This window comes from Clinocottus analis, unplaced genomic scaffold, assembly GCF_023055335.1.
Source record: "Clinocottus analis isolate CAN_PGR_092001 unplaced genomic scaffold, fCliAna1.0.p SCAF_3, whole genome shotgun sequence".
Lineage (NCBI taxonomy): Eukaryota > Metazoa > Chordata > Actinopteri > Perciformes > Cottidae > Clinocottus > Clinocottus analis.
The window spans coordinates 3,860,430-3,876,606 of record NW_027176042.1 but is presented as its reverse complement, the minus strand read 5'-3'; the positions used below and the strand labels follow the sequence as shown (position 1 = coordinate 3,876,606).

General features: G+C 44.2%; 2 protein-coding genes across 2 annotated transcripts in view; one reads left to right on the top strand and one right to left on the bottom strand.

Moving 5' to 3' along the window:
- cep15 (centrosomal protein 15) overlaps nucleotides 1-2,454 on the top strand; it is a 3,296-nt gene extending 842 nt beyond the window's left edge. The window contains exons 2-4 of the mRNA XM_068594713.1: nucleotides 260-383; nucleotides 703-771; nucleotides 1,390-2,454. Coding sequence (XP_068450814.1) covers nucleotides 260-383; nucleotides 703-771; nucleotides 1,390-1,575 — 379 coding nt within the window. The 3' untranslated portion in view covers nucleotides 1,576-2,454. The remainder of the gene's footprint in view (nucleotides 1-259; nucleotides 384-702; nucleotides 772-1,389) is intronic.
- A 9,821-nt stretch (nucleotides 2,455-12,275) lies between these two features.
- On the bottom strand, nucleotides 12,276-16,177 carry fezf2 (FEZ family zinc finger 2). The gene is made up of 4 exons (XM_068594800.1): nucleotides 15,321-16,177; nucleotides 14,804-14,938; nucleotides 14,562-14,694; nucleotides 12,276-12,882 (listed from the first exon to the last, which is right to left on the bottom strand). The coding sequence occupies exons 1-4, from the start codon at nucleotides 16,083-16,085 to the stop codon at nucleotides 12,626-12,628; spliced, it is 1,290 nt and encodes a 429-aa protein (XP_068450901.1). The 5' UTR covers nucleotides 16,086-16,177; the 3' UTR covers nucleotides 12,276-12,625.

The window sequence follows — 16,177 nt, the reverse complement described above, 5'->3', positions numbered from 1 at the left end:
TCCTTGACCTTTTGATTAGTGAACGACCTCCTCCTGAGGTGTGCAATAGTTTGACCTTTTGAAACGCTGGAGAACAGCCTCTGGTTGTAATTGAAACACCAAGCAGAACTGGACCAGTTCACACTGGGAGTATACTGCATCCTTCTGACACTGTTGCTTTCTCCTCTGTGTGTGTGTGTGTGTGTGTGTGTGTGTGTGTGTGTGTGTGTGTGTGTGTGTGTGTGTGTGTGTGTATGTATGTATGCGTGTGTGCCATCAGTTTAGGGCGGAGAGCAGAGCTGCTGGAGCAGATGGAGAGTCTCAAAGAGCAGCTGAAGATCCAGAGGAGGCAGCAGGTGGAGGAGTCTGAGGCGGCCCGCCACAGGAACAGCACACTGCTGCAGGTGGAAGGGGATATTCATACATCCTCCGAAGTACACAGCTATGGTCCACAGAGCTGCTTTAAAGCTCTCCTGTGTGGGGATGTGCAGACTTGGTGTTTCAGTGTGTAAACTGTTTTCAAATGTATCTGAAGTGTGTAGAAGTTGTTAGTTTGTGTAGAAGTTGTCTGAAAGTGGTGGCTGGTTTATTCAGTGCATTCATCTTCTCCAACACAGTAACACTGAACGGACATTTAGATGCATATTGAGGAACTGTGGGTCTAAGATTATCATAAAGAATAAAGAGTGGGTAGTGATCTGTGTATGCTCTCTGTTACTGCAGGATTTACAGAAGATCGAGGGTCGTCTCAGAGGAAGACAGCTGCCACACCCAAACCTGCTGGCTCTGGAGGTAACATGCCTCTATTTATGTAACGGTGTAAAAGTGTCTGACTGATTTGTAGTTTTGCACATTGAAATTCAAACGTAGTCCTGATAACTCACTTATTGGTTGTCTGGCTACAAAAAAACTACAACGTAAACCCGTCTCCATTAATATCAGACGCTCAGAGCCACTGCTTCGGAAAAGTCAGGTGACGCAGTAATAAGACTGAAAACAAAACCTAGCGCGGGTGGGAGAGTAGGAGAGGATCGGTCAAATGGTTTTGTATCCCCTGTTTTATGGTCAGTTTGAATTTACTAAAAGAACATTATGCCATATTGAAGAAGACATGAACCTAGAGATTAAGACCATGCACTTACGTTGACAATGTTTACTGAGGAAATAAATCAAGAGAGAAGTAGAGTCATTTTTTAGACTTCTATACAACCAGAGGAGTCGCCCCTGCTGGACATTAGAGACAATGTAAGTGTGGGGAACTTTCCAGACCTAGAGGTTGCGGCCTGATTCTGTCTCTGCGTCTATATGACAGGTTGGGAATGACAACGGGTTGAACCTTCATAATGGGAGTCTTTGGTGACTGGAGGTTAGTGATCTAACATCAAGGTGTTTGTTGTTTCTCTGTTCTAGACAAGATACTGGGTGTCTGTGGAAGAATCTATCCCAGCCTGGGAGCACTTTCTCCTGGGTAAAGGCCCACACCCTACTTATGGTCCAGGACAACCACCCAAGAGAGCCAAACAGAAACCCAGCAAAGCTAAAGGCCAGGGCCTGCCTCCTCTCCCGAAACCCAGGACTGCCGGATCAGAGCGGTGATGCTGAACGAGCCACTGCAGCTGGAAAGACAGAGAGATGACCAAAGGCCTGTGGATGGTCAACTGCATCCTGTTACCATGGTTGGAGGCTTTGGTGAACAAGGGTTCCTGAGTGGGATGGAAATGGGTTCTGTGATACAGCATTTAGAAAAGAGAGGAAGAGAGACTGAGAAAGAGGTAATGTGTATGAACTATGCTGCAGGCTGACATCTCGGCCAACTCCAGTGTGTCCCCTGTAAGATACGGGGATCAGAAGGACATGCCTATTTAAAAGCATCAGTCCACTACAGCTACTTAGATGTAATATACGTGTGTTGAATATTGTCATTATTCAACCTAAAGATGCACAACTAATTCAACGCATGACAAACCAAACAATTGTAGTACATTCCTGGAGTGCAGTTTTTTTTTATATTTGCCCCATCAGGAAAGTAAACAGCAGCAACAGAAACAGTTCTCTGTGAGGATCATACGGACATCTTCACATTGAACACTCAACATGAGGAAAACACACTCCATCAACTTTGACTGAGCACCAAGCGTCACACATCTTTTACTGACTTTCTTGCAGTGTTGTTGCACAACCAGTAGAGGGAGCCAGTGTCATACATATGAAAAGAAAAGCTGAAGCTTTGGACTCTGTTTGCTTGTGCAAGATAATAAATGTTATTTCATAATATTGTTATTCACCACAATTCATCAAAAATACAAGCAAAATGCATATTGGGACTGATGTTTAAAGTGGTGCTAACTGTTCAGTTTTGCTCTTAATGCTTCATTTGGACAATAGAGATGTGACACTGAGACGGATTGCTTCTTTTTATTGTTGCACAATTAGACACTTTTGTAATGCCATAATTAAACATTAATGAATGATGAAGTTTGTTTTATTTTATTGAATTTAACTTCTTTTTTGAATCTATGAATATATACTGAGGTTTATATAAATATAAAATAAATATTGCGTTGCTATCAAGATCCCAGTCAGGTATGGCACTGCTACTTCCTCTCGCTGTTTGAGCTCTGTTGGTTATTGGAGGCCTTGGCTTTGTCAGACACTATTTGTTCAATTAGCCAGCATGCATTATGACTGCCTCCGTTCATGTCACAGGGGTCACGACAACAACACATCCCACTCTGATGTAACTGAAGGTGGATGTACAGAACAGAGACAGGACTAATGAGAGGAACATCTCACCATATGCAAAAGAAACTGGGCACCTGCTTGTTCGGTGCCAGGGTGGATGAAGACCCCCCCCCTCCCCTCTCTCTACAACCCTCTCTCTCTCTCTTTAACCCCTAATTGTCGTGATCAGACCTGCGCTGTGCTGACGCGGAGTGGCGGCTTGACAAATGCAATCATCCGGACAGCCGGGGTTGAAGTGGCTGGTGGTTGGCAGCTGCCCCAGCTCCTCAGCTGGGACCCCAGTGTGCAGGCCCTCGGGGGTCAACCAGCCAGAGGCCACCGCTGACTGACTGACTGGACCAGTCTGGACTGGTAGAGGCTGGGTGGTGGGGTGCTGGTTTGGCAAAGGGGCAGGACAGGGCTGCGAGGTCAAGGCCAGGATTCAAGGATGCTATAATTGGGGGAGGTATTAAGGCTGTGTGTCCGATCACGGGTGACATGATCGAATGGGTGGTACGGGGGAGGGGGAGGGGGGGGGGGTTGATGAAGACGCAATGTAGCAAATTATCTAAAAGGGTTTGAAGAGCACGATCTGGAGCCCTTCCAAATGACTAGCCCGGCATAATGTATTCTAATGGCCGAGGCCCCCGGGGCTGCCGGAGCCCGGTTGCCCCTGTTGTCAGTGACCAGACCTCGTTTCATCCTGCCAGCCAACAACGACAACATTGACCCCCTCAGACGGCTGCCCGGCTCTCCTCCAGCCCTCCTCAGTCCCTGGTGGCGTGAATCCGGAGCCATGCGATTATGCAACGCGGTTCGGCTATTGAGAGCCCACCGAGAGCCCTGACAGATAATTGGCTGAGCCCAGAGCCGCGCAAATGGTTAAGTGTTGACTCCAGTTGATTGGATAATGGGTAATTGCACGCTGCATTTCATTCAGTGATATGCTGCGGGTGTAGCAGGGGCAAGTGAAGGGGAGGGGAAGAATGGAGGAGGGAAAATGTTTTGGCGTGCTGCGTTTTTTTGCAGCCCGTTATTTCACACTTTGGGTCTGTTGCATTTGTTTGGATCTCGAGCGCGGAGAGATCCCAGATTTGTATCAACTGCTGATGCCATTTAAATTGCAAATGACCGTTGAATTCTATTGTTGAAGAGTATCATTTTCTCTCATTCCACAGATCCGAGCGGCCGCTGAGCACCGTGCCTCGTGGCGCTGTTTGAGTCCTCCCTTTGACCCTGTGTGAGCCTGTAAGTCCAGAGCCCGTCCTTTGATCATGGGATGTCACCTCTACTTAGGAGCCCGGGCTGCCATCTCTTTGTCTCCTCCGTCACAGAGGCCTCCACGATTGTCATGTTGCCTTACATTAAATAGAAGGCTTCATGTTGTACACTAAGAGGAAGCAACACTGGCCTTAAGGTAGCTTGGCTGTAACATTTCCTCTTTAACAGCCCCTCACCTCACCGGCATCACTGTAATCGCAAACCTCTCGGCTCTCCTGGAGCTCCTTCTGGCACAAAAAGCTCTTTTTATTGGGTATTTTTGAAATTCCCTGCACTCATACAGAACCAGCTTTTTTTGAGCTGATGTGAGAATTCTTCCCTGGCTGGACTTGAATATACTTGAGCTGCATTATTGCTCTTAGAGAATCCCAGTGTGTGTGTGTGTGGGAGGGGGGTTCGCTCGCTAAATTCCACTTCAGTCGCTGTATCGATTGTGCTTCGACGGATGTCTTTCTGCGGTCGCCTGGTAGAGTCAGAGTGTGCAGTGCTATTCATATCGACTGGCGGATTAAGTGGGCTGCTGAAAGGACACGTACGAAATTTGTGTTTGTGTTCTTGCGCCTTTTGTTGATATCGATTGTGCCTTGGCATGGATTCCCACATGGCACCGGCGCGTTGTGTTTGATTCTTAATGAAGGCCTTTATCACACTCTAATCAGTTTACTATCACACACACCAGTCAAAGCAAACACTTCAGTTGGTTTCTTACTTGAGAAAAAGCACACGGGTAATCACTCATCTGATTGGGTTTTGACTGCTGCAGCGCCACTGTAAAAACATCTACAACTTTGACGGCAAAGACCTTGTGTAAGATATCAATATATCACACGATTCAGGAAGTAGTGTGCCTTTAATAAAGACATCCCAATCTTAATATCCCCTGAGGCTGTAACCCTAAACCATCTGGGTTTTAAGACGTCACTTTGTAAATGGTTGAGTGAGAGGCTGCAAATAGTATAAATATAGAATTGGACATAGTCACCTCGAGTGTTTTGAAGCCTTAAGTTGTGCATTTTTGTCGTCTCCATCTTGTTTTTGGAACCAGATTGGCGAGAGAGCACAACTAAGTACAACTGTAAGCTGAATAAAACATTTGTAGGCGACCACAAAGATTCCTAATAATTGGAATAAACTGAAAACACAGTGATAGTTTGGAAGTTATGAGAAAATCTATGTTTCTCTGAAGACTTGAAACTAGAGATTGAGATTATAAACAAATATTTGCAATGTTTATGAGGGAATAAATCAAGAATGAAGTAAATAAGTAATTGTGTCACAGACTTCTATACAACCCGCCCTGATGGGCAGGTTTAAGGTCAAAAGTGAAGCAAATTGGCTTCACTTTTCAGAATTGTAGTTTGTTGCCTGATGAATCTGCTGCTTTAGCTTTTTAACAGTGAATAAATAGCTGCTGGTCCTAGCAGGAACAGTGTTGTCTTCTGTCTGGATCTGCAGGTGACTGTTACACAGTGATCTGTCGCTTTAGCTTCTGTCTTTATCTTTTTAACCTGTTTACACTGAGAAACCAGTGTGACATTCTGGATGTATCCTTCAAACACACATTGTACATCTTCTGATTGCATCTGTGGTTTCATGTTTTTCCAAAACATAAATAATAACTCATCAGTGAGTGCGATTATTAACAGTGTGGGCTTCATGGAAGCTCTGACAGCTTGACAGATGAGTTTTTATGAGAAGAAAAAGGAACACCCATACATCAGATATGATTAAATGATAATACAAAGTACATGCAAAAGACTACAAAGTACCAAACTGACTTCAAACATCTAAAGAAATAAGCAATATATAAAATAATAGGAAAATGTATATGTTTTCATTTGATACAGGATCTTGGGACAGTTTGTTCTGGATTGTGCAGCATTTTCATCTTTTTCTGTATGTTTAACTATTTTCCACTATTTTTCAAATATTTCAGCTATTGTCATTCCACTGCATTTTCTAGTTCATGATGTTTCTATGAAGAAATGACAAAAAACAGTGTGACGTAAACGTTTCCACAACTTATTCATCACTAAGCAAGTTCATCTCAGTCAGACTCTTGTTGGCTCAACTTAACCTAACATCCGTGATCCTGGATAATCTGCCAGAGAAATGTTAAATCCCTGACAAAACAAATTTGGAGCTTGTGCTTGTAAAAAGGTGGGGTTTGTAACAAACTGCCAACCACAAGTGAAAGCAAGCAATCCAGAGATAATCCCTAGCACTAGAAAAAGTAAAAGATGATACATCTATCTACAACAGCTCCAATCTGAACTTCTTCAGAATTTCGGCTTTAATTGTCTTTCAAATGAATCGTCTGACTTCAGTCACTTTCCTCAGTCTTATAAACATCAGCATTAGTTTAAAAAACTCAGTTTCAAGTAAAAGCATGAAAACAAGTTGTTGCTGTTATAACTTTGTAACATTCCAGTAAACGCTCATCCCGTAGAGATGATGTAGAGTTTAATTTTGTCTGAGGGGGTCTTTTAATTGTGTGAGCGAGCAGAGTGGTGCATCACTCACACGGTGGGCTGAAGTGAAGGAGGAGAGGCCGTTTCCCAGCAGGGCCGGGTCAGGTCAAAAGGATTAGCCGTGGCACCGGACATCCCCAAATCAACTGATCCTCCCTGACAAAGACACACTGCTCTAATGCCACTAGAGGAGATGCGAGTGCAGCCGGAGCGTGATGGTGAAAATGGCTCCCTGCTTTGCAGCAGCAGATGATCAAATTAATTTGCTTGTAATTAGCTGGACAAAGAGATGCATATTTGAATAGATGTGTGTGTGTGTTTGTGTGTGTTTTGATTTGTCTTGTTGGCATAATTTCCTACCTTTAGTTTTTTTTTAAGGCATATTACAAATGACTTTGTTTACTTTAATTATTTGGTTCACTCAGTGCAGAGTTGCAGTCTTTGACTTTGTAAGTGATTTTGTGATGCACTTTAAATTTGGCTTCTAGTCTACAATAACTCTTTATAAAGTTAATAGTGACATTAATTCATGGCTTGCAGCGTGGTAAAAACAGGAACATCAAATAGCCAACAGGTGCTTTAAGTAATTAAAACGTGTCAATAAATGAATGAAGAGAAAACAAATGAAAACAGTGAACGAGACAGTAAGACAGGCAGGAAAGGGAGAAGACGTAGCGCTGAAGATCAAATGAAGCAAAGTGTTGGCACATGCTCTTACAGCTCTTCTACAGTTCTTCTCTGGTTAATCGGCACAGACGTTTGTCGTGTGTCTTGAGAGAATAGATCTCATCAACCGGTGGGGTCCCTCAACCCTCATTATGCTAAAATGCTGCTGAGCCTGCAAAATGAATGTTTAATAATACATAATGCTGGAAACGCCATGTAAATGATTTAAACTATAAATGAAATCTCAGAAATACATACTGTTGGAAACACAATGTTAATTATTTAAGCTATAAATAAAATCTCAGAAAATAACATTTAGTACAAATGAAATGCACAAGAATTGTATCATACATTATTTTAAAAAGGCCAATTTAAAACATAAATATGTTTTCTCTTACACACATGTAGTTTGACCTCTGATTTAAATCATCCAAAGCAGTTGTTATGTTCTAAGTGTTTTAGATGATCTCACGCCACGTACAGAACATTTATGGCAGTATATAGCAGTCAATATTGCACATTGTAGAATGTTTTATTTGGTCATGAAATGGCCAAGCCATAAAATGTGTCAAACAGTTAGAAATAATATTATGAGCCTTCATTGTCAGTGAAGGCTCACCCTCCTCCTCTTCCAGAAAGGGAGGTTCCCCCTCAGCTCCTGTGCCTGCAGCTACAGACCAGATAGACGGAGGTCAGAGAGTGGAGTCTTACAACAGATCAGCGATGAGAGCTCCCTCCCTGCTCAGTTCCCAGCAGCCCATCACTTACCCTCACAGCCACTCCTGGCCCGCCGTGCCCTTGACATGCCAAGGCAGGCGGGCAGGCACATCCCAGGGACAAGCTGCTCGCCGCCGTCTTTAAGACATCCTGATGAGGTTTTTGGTGGAGAAAGGCCTGGGGTTGACTCTGTAAAAGAATCTAAATGAGGTGCGAGTGAATGCCGCGGCTGTTCCATTTTAATCTGTGTGTTCGGCTGCTTCTTGAGTGGCTCATTTCTATGCATCACAGCTCGGATCCCTCGGTGCCGAGCCCCGCCACATTCACGGCCTGCTGGCTATACGCGTTTGACGCCGAATCCCGGTCAATGACCGCGTCTTCTTCGGTAAACATCATGTGAAATGTGCCTATGAGAAATGTAACATAAATGTGTTTTTCAACATGACATCTTAACAGAACTAAACTCCATTGACGCCCGCTCCATCCTGCGTCCTTTCAACGGCCTCTCGTTTAAAGCAGGAACGGAGCCAGAGAGTGAAGAGAAGGCACTGCTCATTAACCCCTCAGCACTTTACAATGAATCTGGGAGACTCATTGTGCCGGAGGGCCAGCGCTCCCCTAACGAGGGCTGGGTTGTGTGGCGGGTTGGGGGGGTGGTAGGATGGGGAGGGGGGAGGCAGTCCAAGCCTCTTTGGTTCCTATCTGAATTGTATCTCAATATTAACTTTGCTGTCTGCTGCTTGGAAGAAGAATAAACGAGTAGGATGAAACGTATATCTTCTTTCCTTTCAACATTTGGCCTTAAAAGGCGTCAATCTAAAGATTAACCATGGAGCCTACACAACCGCTTCCCCATAAAACATGTTAAAATAGCAATGAGACATGATTCCAACACACTATTATTTTCATATAAAGCTTTGCCGGGGAGTCTGTAAACCTTCGCTCTGGACCGGAGACCTCCTCACTGCTGTCAGAGAATTCCACCATGAAAATAGAATGTTTTGCTCAATGGTTTCCTTTTAGATCACACCAGGACACTGGGTTACACTCACAATATCTATATGTGACAATGAACTCTCTGTAGAAATGACCTCAAAGGCAGATCAATACACCTTTGTAAGAATGAACAAATGCCAGAATGTTGTAACAACCTTCTACAAACATTGAAACTCAAACCTGTCAAAAGATTGTCACCAATCCTTGTTACTTTTTTAAGCAACTGTAATAATCAAAGACATAAAATGGATTAGTGACTTATATTTATACTGAAAAAGCTCCACTCAACAAGTTAACACATTGAAACTGTTTAATGCAAATAGTTAATTGTGTGATGTAGAACCTCAGTCTTTACTATATGGATCTGTTTTCTTAGAACCATGGGTTCTTATTTTGTTGCCTGTAGTTTGTATTGACCCCCTTGTGCTATGTGATTGTTGTTGTTTGTTCTATGAAGTGATCAATAAAAGTGCTCACAGAGTCATGACTGTGAAATGTGTGTATAGCTATCGGAATGGCACATGGCCTGTAATGTTATAGATGCTGTGGGGACGTTGCAGGTTGTCCGACACTAGCTGCCTCCTCCCTCTCCAAAAGAGGGGGCTGCTAGCGCGAGGACGCTTTAATTGGAATTTCATGTGGGCTAAACTGAGGGGAAACTGATGTAAGTTAACATTTGGTAGACGTAATTGGTCCCTTTCTCTCCCTCCTCCTCGACCGGGCACTTACGGGCCGCTGCTGACGCTCCCCGCTAATCTCCCATTTACAATCAATTCAATCGGCCAGACAAAAAAGTCCGCCTCTCTCTTTTCTTCTCTTCCTGTCTCAAACGAGATCCTTTGTGGCCCGTAAATTGCCTGAATCCCCGGTGATCCCCCCGGTGGCGGGGAGAGCAAAAGAAAGATGTCCTCATGTTGTTGACAGCCGATTAGCGCGCGCTCCCGCGCTCCTCCCCCGCGTGTAATCCCCCCGCGTTGCGCGCCTTAATTAAAGCTCCCGTTGGTCAATTAACGTGTTTGTGGATAGTGCGGCGGTTGCTCAGATGTTGCAGAGAAGTAGGAAAAAAAGGGCAACCTGCTCGCTTTTAGGTTGTTTTCTACTCACTTGGACGTTGTTGTTGTTCTCCGTGCCCCGCTGCACTCACGTGCACACACACGGCGGCTGCGTGCGCGTTTCATTTTTGTTTTGTTCTGGTTCTCACCGCACACATCGCTGTGGATAAGAGTCGTGTCCTGTATAGAGCACATTGTTCCCTGCGTGTCAAATGGATAACACCGGGAAACCATTTGGTAAAAAGTGTGCACACAGACACATGAAGCCGCAGATGTCCGGCGCGTCACCACGCACGCGCGCGACTCCGCGCTGCGTCCTGTTGTTCTAACCAGGAACGTACATCCTATAAGTGCACATATTGCATTTTTACAAATAGACTCTGATTCGGGATGAATATCTTTAGTCCATATCCCCTCCTCCAGACAATTTGTGTTTCTTTAAAACTATTACAGTGTGATTTGAAACAGCATACATATGCAGATAACCTTACCAAAAATAGTATTATTTTCATTGTTTTTGGCATATTTGTATTTGGGCAGTGGTGACAAGAGAGAGACAAAGGTCCTGAGCTGGAAATGGACATGGGACATTTCTTCCACTATTGTTTGTTATCACTGAACAGTTAAATGAACTCGTGTTGACACTTTGAGCGGTTATAACTCCGGACTCCAGAAACTTGATCAAACTTTGTAAAAAACGAAGAATTCCGACAATAACGTCTATTTTAGTGAAAACTTCCGGATTGTTAAATTAAAACCGCCTTGTTGTCGCTTCACCCTCCCACCCAAATGTTTCCATCCCACCAACAGCTTTTGATACGGACATTGAAATAATTTCATCTTAAATCTGTTGGAGCTACAATAAGGTGCTGAGACCGCGAAGAGAAAAGGTCCGTCTTCGCTGTTCCCATCACACCTCCCTCATGGCGGTGAGGCGGCGGCGTTCATCTGGCAGTATTATCCCGGCCGGGCTCCTGCAGGCCCGGCCGGGCCGGCTGCGCGCTAATTGGCTGTTAATAGAAAGAGCGCCATTTGGGAGCACGGAGCTGCCTCTCCACAGAATGTGTGCAGGGATAATATTGTTCCAGGAGCCGTGAGGAGAATAACTTGTGCTCTATTAACACGGAGGCCCAGATGAGGAGCTGCGGCCTGAGTGCTCCATTATCTCCCGCTCTGATGAGCGTCTCCGGATGCAAAAGTAAGCTACACCCGCTGCACCCCCACCCTCCCCCACCTCCCCAATCAATCCTCCCCCCGCCGGCGGGCTGCTTAATGTAATTTGCTTTCAAGGGTCCATGTTATCTCCGATCATTTGCGCCATTACGCCGAAGTCAAGTGTAAATGCTCCATTATTAAGATCGTGTCTGTCAATAAATGGTGAAGCAAAGTGGCTGCAGAGCATACAGTCGAGCCAGACTGAGTCTATATGTGGCTTTCTAACAACACTTCAAAATAAAACACCCACAACGTTTAGCACATGCCTATTATATATAATGTATAATATATAATATCATATATATATTATTATAATTATAATGATTTGTGTATGTGTGATATATATATATATATATATATATATATATATATATATCATACACATACACAAATCATTATAATATATATATATATATATATATATATATATATATATATATATATATATATATATATATCTTAAAAAATTGAATCATTTTTAGAATAGGAATAGGAACCAACTCTCCAATAACATCAAGACAGCAGAAACTCAAACGCATCCAGGCCCATGAAATATAAAGAAATCCAGAAATATCTCATATCTCATGCGAATGTTCATGTGTGTAGCGTTATTTGATCAAGTTGCATGGTTTGTGCCCCAGTAGGAAGGCCACATGGCTGAATGCTTTTATTGTAAGTCGCTTTGGATCAAAACTTCAGCTAAATAAATTGCACTTCATAACTTTAGTGATACTGTCATTTTCATCTTGACGCTGTCTCATCATCTGGTATGTCTGGTTCACAATACAACAACAACTCAACAAAGCACAACCACATCAAAGAAGAAAAGAAAATGATGAATAATAAAGAAAACAAGCTCACAAATGGAACAGGTTAAACGTGTGCAGTTGTTTCATTGGTTAGTTTTATAATTGCTATTTTGTATTGTTTTCTGCTCTTATTTTCTTTCCTTATAATGTTGTGTTATTGAATTTGTTGCTGAGTTGTCGATCTGTTGTCTCTCAGTCGGCTGTAACCTTGTTGTTTCTGCACGTAGCCAACACAACTTTCATCATATGGCGTCATGGTTTTATTTTCAAATGCCTTCAAAAAAAAACAGAAACATGGCTCAAACATTCAGTTTTCTTTATAAGTTATAACTTATTTATTCACATTGACTTTTTTTTTTTCTGTGAAATACACAACATGGCAATGATCCACATTTTAAATAACATTTTTTGAATTATTTCCATAACCTATTATTTACAGTTCCATTGTGGAAACACATGGTCTCTCCCATGTTGGTCCCTTCTACGTGGCTGCATCATAGTCCTACAGTCGGGGACCCAGTGTTAAATGTCACAGGATCCTAAATCTTATAGGATGACCACAGTTCCCTTGAAGCCATTGTGTCCAATCTTATTGGACGACCTATCTCTGGACGTGCAAAAGCTGTTCAACGGGGCCACGGATGCAGCACACCAGTCTTTCAGAGTCTCGACAGTCCGAGGTGCAGTATTACACTGTGAAACGAGGCCTCTGCGTGCCTCAGCTCTGCAGCTCCCTCTCTCTGGGGGCCTCCTTGGACGCCGTGAAGACGCCGTCATGCAGCTTCCTGATGTGTTTCTTCAGGTCAAAGTTGCGGCAGAAGCCCTTGCCGCAGGTGGCGCAGGTGAAGGGCTTCTTGTCGTTGTGCGTGTGCATGTGGAAGGTGAGGTTGTAGACCTGGTGGAAGGCTTTGTTGCAGATGGAGCACTTGTACTGCTTCTCCCCGCTGTGCGTCAGCTTGTGGTTCTTGTAGTTTCCTGGGAGATGAAGGAAAGGAATAATGAATAATGATTTTCCTCGTTGATTAGAACTTGATTCTTTACGTTTACATCAAAACAATAATGAGAAAACACTAAGTTCCTATTTATTCTGGCCAACTCAAATCATAAAGAGGTTTTTAAGCAGCCACTCATCAGAACAGTAATCCTCCTTTCATCTGTGTCATAGTGTGAATAAGATGACATCAACAAATTACATTCCATTACCGACAAGCCGGCATCTTCCTGTGAATAACAGCCCGATGTCGGCTGACTGAACATAAGCGTACATTTCTTTCCACTGCAAGACCAAGTGTGGAATCCCACCTGGACAACATCCATAAGAACAATCATTTCCATTTACTAAAGGCCCAAAAACAAAACACTAATCTTATGAATTAAAAGCAGCCATGTTGGTGAAAGCATCTGTCTCACTTTAAGATAATTCCACCTGTACACATTGCACTTTTATGACAGGTTTACTTCTAAAAACAAAGAAGTGACTGATGATAAACATCTAAAAACTCTGAGTTGCACTGATGAATGGAATGATGTCTCCAATGTGAGAGCGATCATCTTCATAAAGGAGGCTTGAAGAAAAGAGGAGAAAGTGAGACTGTGCTGTTTACTGGGAACCTCACAAGAAAGTGAGGATCACACACACACACCCACATGCACACACACACACGCACACGCACACCAGGTCAGTGGTTCATTGTGAAGTTGGAGCCCGCTCTGTCCCTCCGCTCGGCCCAGACTTCATTAATCAGGGAAGTCAAGAAGTTGTCAAACTTTGTCAGAATCAAGCGCAGCGACAACTCGATGAAGGAAAAAAAAGCCCTGATTCTCATCTTTGAGGTCTCGCAGCTGACCCAGAGCAAATGCTGCCGTCTTTGGAAGGAGAATTAGTCCGCAGAAAGTGACATGTCCTATTTCCACTGATCGCATCAGGCTCATCGGCGGGCCTGTAATTATTCCCCCTTTCTTTCTCTCACAGGGAAGAGGAGCGGCGGCATATGGCGCTGCTTCCAGCCGGCGCACCGACCTGCACACCGAGGATTCCTTCACAGAACTAACCGTCCACTGGAGTCAAACTAAACTGTTTAGAGGAAATACAATGCTGATGTCCTGAGGAATAGGGATGTTATTTTCTAAAGGCGCTGAAAACACTGCACGTGGTAACATATTGTTTTATGATAAATAAGTGCAGGAGAAAATGCAGCAAAATATGTCTTCCACCCAACATGAAGGAAGTGTTTTTATTGTAATGGGAGAAAACAAGCAGCAGCACAGTTCAGGAATTTCTACATTTAATGGACCTGTTGGTCTCGAACGTTGTCCTGAAAATCAGCCCGGGATTAGAAACCAATCACCGCGCGGGACTCCCGGTCTTATACCAGGAAGACAATACATATATATATAAAGGGAAAATTGAAAATATACTATTTTTGGGGTTGGAAAATATATTTTAGAAGCTAACCTCAGAGGAAAATATATACACAGACAGCAGCATAACCACCGACATGCAGCGGACTATTTTACTGTTTTAACGACAACAATACACGCGTCATACAAATAAAATAAGATGCAGACGTGCAGTGTCTGGATTAATTATGCTCATTTAAACATTTAAATATATAACGTACAATATATAATATACATATATTAAATAAATGTACCTTTCTGGTGGAAGCCTTTCCCGCAGAACTCACAGACGAAAGGTTTGTACCCGGCGTGGATCCGGACGTGCGTGTTGAGCGTGGAGCTCCTGTTGAACGCCTTCCCGCACTGGTTGCATTTATGAGGCTTTTCCTAGACAGGACATTAACAAAATCAGTTCACACTAAAATCTAATCAGATTACCGTATTTTTTTTAAAGACAGTACTGGCTTAATGTATAAAGCATGTGCGTGCGCCTCACCTGCGTGTGGATGATCTTGTGTCTGCACAGCGTGCTGGCCTGCCGGAACCCTTTGCCGCACACTTTGCACACGAAGGGCCGGGCCCCGGTGTGCACCGGCATGTGTCTGGTCAGGTTGTAATGCGCGTTAAAGACCTGCGGAGAACACCCAGGATATGAATTATTATCCTTTAGAGAAAACTATTTGTGGCAGAGCACCTCGGGAATAAAAACCATTTGGAATCGAATTATTTATGCTAAAGAATTCATTTTGGGTTATTTCTTTTTGAGGATATTTGTTCGTTTTAATTGGAAACGTTGGGATATAATGTAACTTCAAATCATAATATTTATTTATAACGAATTGCTGCTATTATTACTATTATTAATAATACGAATAATCAGTATTGTTATTAATGATAATAACGCTAAAAATAATTATAAATAATAAAATTACCAAAGGCCTACTGTACTTTAAAGGTCTAAAATGCACATGTTTTTTTTGTGGTAAAAAGAAGAGCAAAAAAAACCAAGTTACCTTTCCACACACTTCACACGTGAAGTTCTTGGGCTTCCCGTCCGCCGCGCTGGTGACGCTGCTGCTCAGCTTGCTGTGCGTCTTGACTCCGTTCTTCTCGGCGCTCAGGCCGTGGTTCTCCTTCACGATCTGGTCCAGCTGCCCCGGCAGATGCTCCTTGTGCGGGTACTGCGGTGTGGGCAGCTTCTCGGACCCTACTCCGGCCAGCTTGGCGTTCTCCAGCAGCAACAGTCTGTGGTGCGCGGACAGAGAGGCCTGCGCCTGCGGGTTGGAGAACCAGTGTCCGGCCAGCAGCTCCGACTGCTGGTACGCGGAGTCCAGGTAGTTGAGATAGTACAGCGAGCCGCCGCTGGGCACGGCCACGGCCTGGTGGAGGACCTGCGGCTTCACCACCCGGCTGGCCGACGTCAGCAGCGGCTGCTTCAAGCCCGGCTCCGCTTTGCCGCACATGCCGCAGTTCCCTTTGCACGGCGCGGCTGCGGAACCGCAAAAAGTGCCTCGGAAACTGGCTCTCCACAGCTCAGAGTAGTTCATCAGCGCCTTGGCCTGCAGGTCGTAGCTGAACGGCTGCAGCGGGAACATGCAGGGGATCGGGGAGCAGAGCCCCAGCAGCTTCTTCCCCTCGGACCGCTCCTCCACGCTGCGCTTCGGCTCCGAGCTCTTGGACATGATCCGGTCGATGGAGAAGGCGAGGCTCTTGGGGGCCGCAGACGGCCCGGTCCTACCGCAGGACATCACCGTCTCCAGGGAAGCAGAACTTGCCATTTTGTGTTGTTGTTGCAGTTTGAAGTTTAGTTCTCGTCAGAACAGAACTTGGTGTGAGCAACTCCCGACCCGCTCCTCCAGCTGCCCCGCGT

Excerpts from the sequence above, each read along its gene's own strand:
- fezf2 (XM_068594800.1), bottom strand. The coding sequence starts at position 16,085 with ATGGCAAGTTCTGCTTCCCTGGAGACGGTGATGTCCTGCGGTAGGACC. Across the intron at positions 14,939-15,320 it reads CGTGTGAAGTGTGTGGAAAG|GTCTTTAACGCGCATTACAA; the intron begins GTAACTTGGTTT and ends TGTTCTCCGCAG. Across the intron at positions 14,695-14,803 it reads ACAAGATCATCCACACGCAG|GAAAAGCCTCATAAATGCAA; the intron begins GTGAGGCGCACG and ends TGTCCTGTCTAG.